At 35.5% G+C, this 2383-nt stretch overlaps 1 protein-coding gene across 1 annotated transcript; it reads left to right on the top strand.

Moving 5' to 3' along the window:
* The first annotated feature begins 661 nt into the window (after window positions 1–661).
* On the top strand, window positions 662–2180 carry LOC131627594 (uncharacterized). The gene is made up of 5 exons (XM_058898434.1): window positions 662–950; window positions 1041–1288; window positions 1373–1576; window positions 1828–1920; window positions 2007–2180. Exons 1-5 carry the CDS (start codon window positions 662–664, stop codon window positions 2178–2180), a joined length of 1008 nt encoding a protein of 335 aa, XP_058754417.1.
* Window positions 2181–2383: the final 203 nt, after the last annotated feature.

Raw genomic sequence — 2383 nt, 5'->3', positions numbered from 1 at the left:
TGTGGAGTTATAAAGGCTGCCAAGTTACTAGATGGGACTGCATCAAATATTTCAAAATGTGTACAAGTTGCTGACAAAATAATATCTGGTTACAAGAGCCATGATGCGCATTTCATGTTACACTATTTGTTGCAAATTGCAGTAATAAGCACAATGCCCAAGGAGGTGGCAACCCCACTAATTCGTCATGGTTCCTTTTTCCGCGCTCTCTGTCAGAAAGTTATACAAGTGGAATATTTAGATTACCTAGAAGATGAGATTGCAGAGATACTTTGTCAGTTGAAGATGATATTTCCTCCAATTTTCTTTGACATAATGGTTCACTTGCCTATTCACCTGGTAAATGAAGTTAGATTGGGTGGTCCTGTTCAATTTTGATTGATGTATCCCACCGAAAGATACTTGTGTAAACTTAAGAACTATGTCTGCAATAGAGCTTATCCTGAAGGTTCTATTACCGAGGGGTATCTGGCTGAAGAAGCTATAACATTTTGCTCAAGGTATTTGCATAGCAATGTAGATACAAGGTTGAATAGGAAGAGTCGGAATTATGATGTTACCGATTCACTTGAAACCGATCCAGATGATTACTTTACAACTATCGGTCGTCCTTTAGGGGGGGCAGGTGAACCATTTCATCTTGATGTGAAATCAAAGGATGATGCCCATCGATAACCCGAATTTGGTGGTTGACACTGCTGATTCAAGGTCAAACCAGAATCGTATGAAAAGGGCAATGATAAAAGTTGGTGGAAATTCCGGGACAGAGCAAGGAAGTGGCTTGAAGAAGACAAAACGAATCCTAATGTGTAAATCGACTTTAGTTGAAGAATTCCTCAAAGAAAATGGGGAAAATAGTGAAGAAGATGAATTTGAAAATCTTGAGGAAGAAGAAAATATAATGGGTGAAGAAGAAAACACTCAGCAAATTGGAAGTGAACAAACTGAAGGTACGTACTAAGCTTTGTGTCATGCATCATTCTTTATTATTGTTTCATTCAAATTTATATCCCATTCTAATTATATTTTATCTAACACAGGGGCAAGTAAGAAAAGGACACGTGGACCAACTCAATGTTTGAAAATCCATGCTAGAAAGAGTGCGGATCGTGAAAAGGTGGTCTTAGACGATGATGGAGAACCTATTGAACCCAATGATCGAACCGTGACAAATTTGAGTTGGTTCCTTGGCATTGTCGCGAGGAATTCAGACTTGTGTCCCTTAGTTTATACTAACTTCAAAGCTTTGAAGAAAGCAAACAAGGACCGTATATGGGAATTTGTCATTGTATGTGGGAATTTGTCACTGTATGAATCATTTTGTTACTTGTGTTCCTTATTTACTTGTCACTAATTTCCTTCTTTGTTGTAGGATAAATTCAGTATCCCTAATAATGGAACTAGAGCGGTTTTCTCTCGCATAAATGATGCTTGGAGGCGTTACAAGAAAGATCTCAAAAAGAGTTGTTTTTTAAAGTACACTACTATGAGTGAAAGATTGAAGCATCGTCCCCAGACCGTACCTGAAGTTCATTTCAAGCAATTGATATCCTATTGGAAGAACAATAACATCCAAGTAAGATAAATTAGCAATTGATATCCTATTTTCTAACATTTGCTAATTTAACATTTCATGTTCCAAAATTGAACATATTTTCCATTGCATGATATCTGCTAATGATCTAATGTCTGCATTAAATATCATGCATGATTAGGATCCTACATTAAATATCATGCAATACTGTATATTATGATCAATGTTGTCCCTAATATTTGATTATGTAGTTTAACATTTGTTGTCTCTAACTTTGTTTTTTCTGAATGTAGAAAATTAGCAAAATCAATGTTGTGGACAGAGCTAAGCAAAAGTATATGCATCAGATAGGCCCAACAAACTTTGCGAGGATTCGTGCAAAACTGGTAGGGTGTTTATACATCCTTCAATTTACAATTATGTATTGGTTGAGTGATTCATCTTTTGTTGTGTTTATTATCAACCAATGTAGCGTGCTAAGAAAGAGAACGGGAAGGAAGTTAGCCAGGCAGAGATGTTCATTGAGACTCGACAAATTCAAAAAGGAAAACAGCCGGATGAGGAAACTTCAAGTGTAATTGTAAGTTTTCTATTTGATTATGCCTTTAATCAACATTTGAAAGAAATTGAGAAACTAGGCTATTAGCAAATTATGTCTTTTCTAATGTGAATATTTTCTAATGTGAATATTTTTTAGTTAGTCTAAGTATCAAGAATCAGTTCAGAATTCAACTAAATCTGAGACATTTAACTCCTTGTTTGGGAAAGAAAAATTTGGACGAGTTTGTTGCTATGGAAGAACAATAACACCTACCATGCTTAAAAGAAAAGAAGAAATTATGGTTATTA

Source organism: Vicia villosa, unplaced genomic scaffold (assembly GCF_029867415.1).
Source record: "Vicia villosa cultivar HV-30 ecotype Madison, WI unplaced genomic scaffold, Vvil1.0 ctg.000370F_1_1, whole genome shotgun sequence".
Taxonomy (NCBI): Eukaryota; Viridiplantae; Streptophyta; class Magnoliopsida; order Fabales; family Fabaceae; genus Vicia; species Vicia villosa.
Note: the sequence above shows the minus strand (reverse complement) of the source record. Positions and strands in the feature narration are given on the sequence as shown.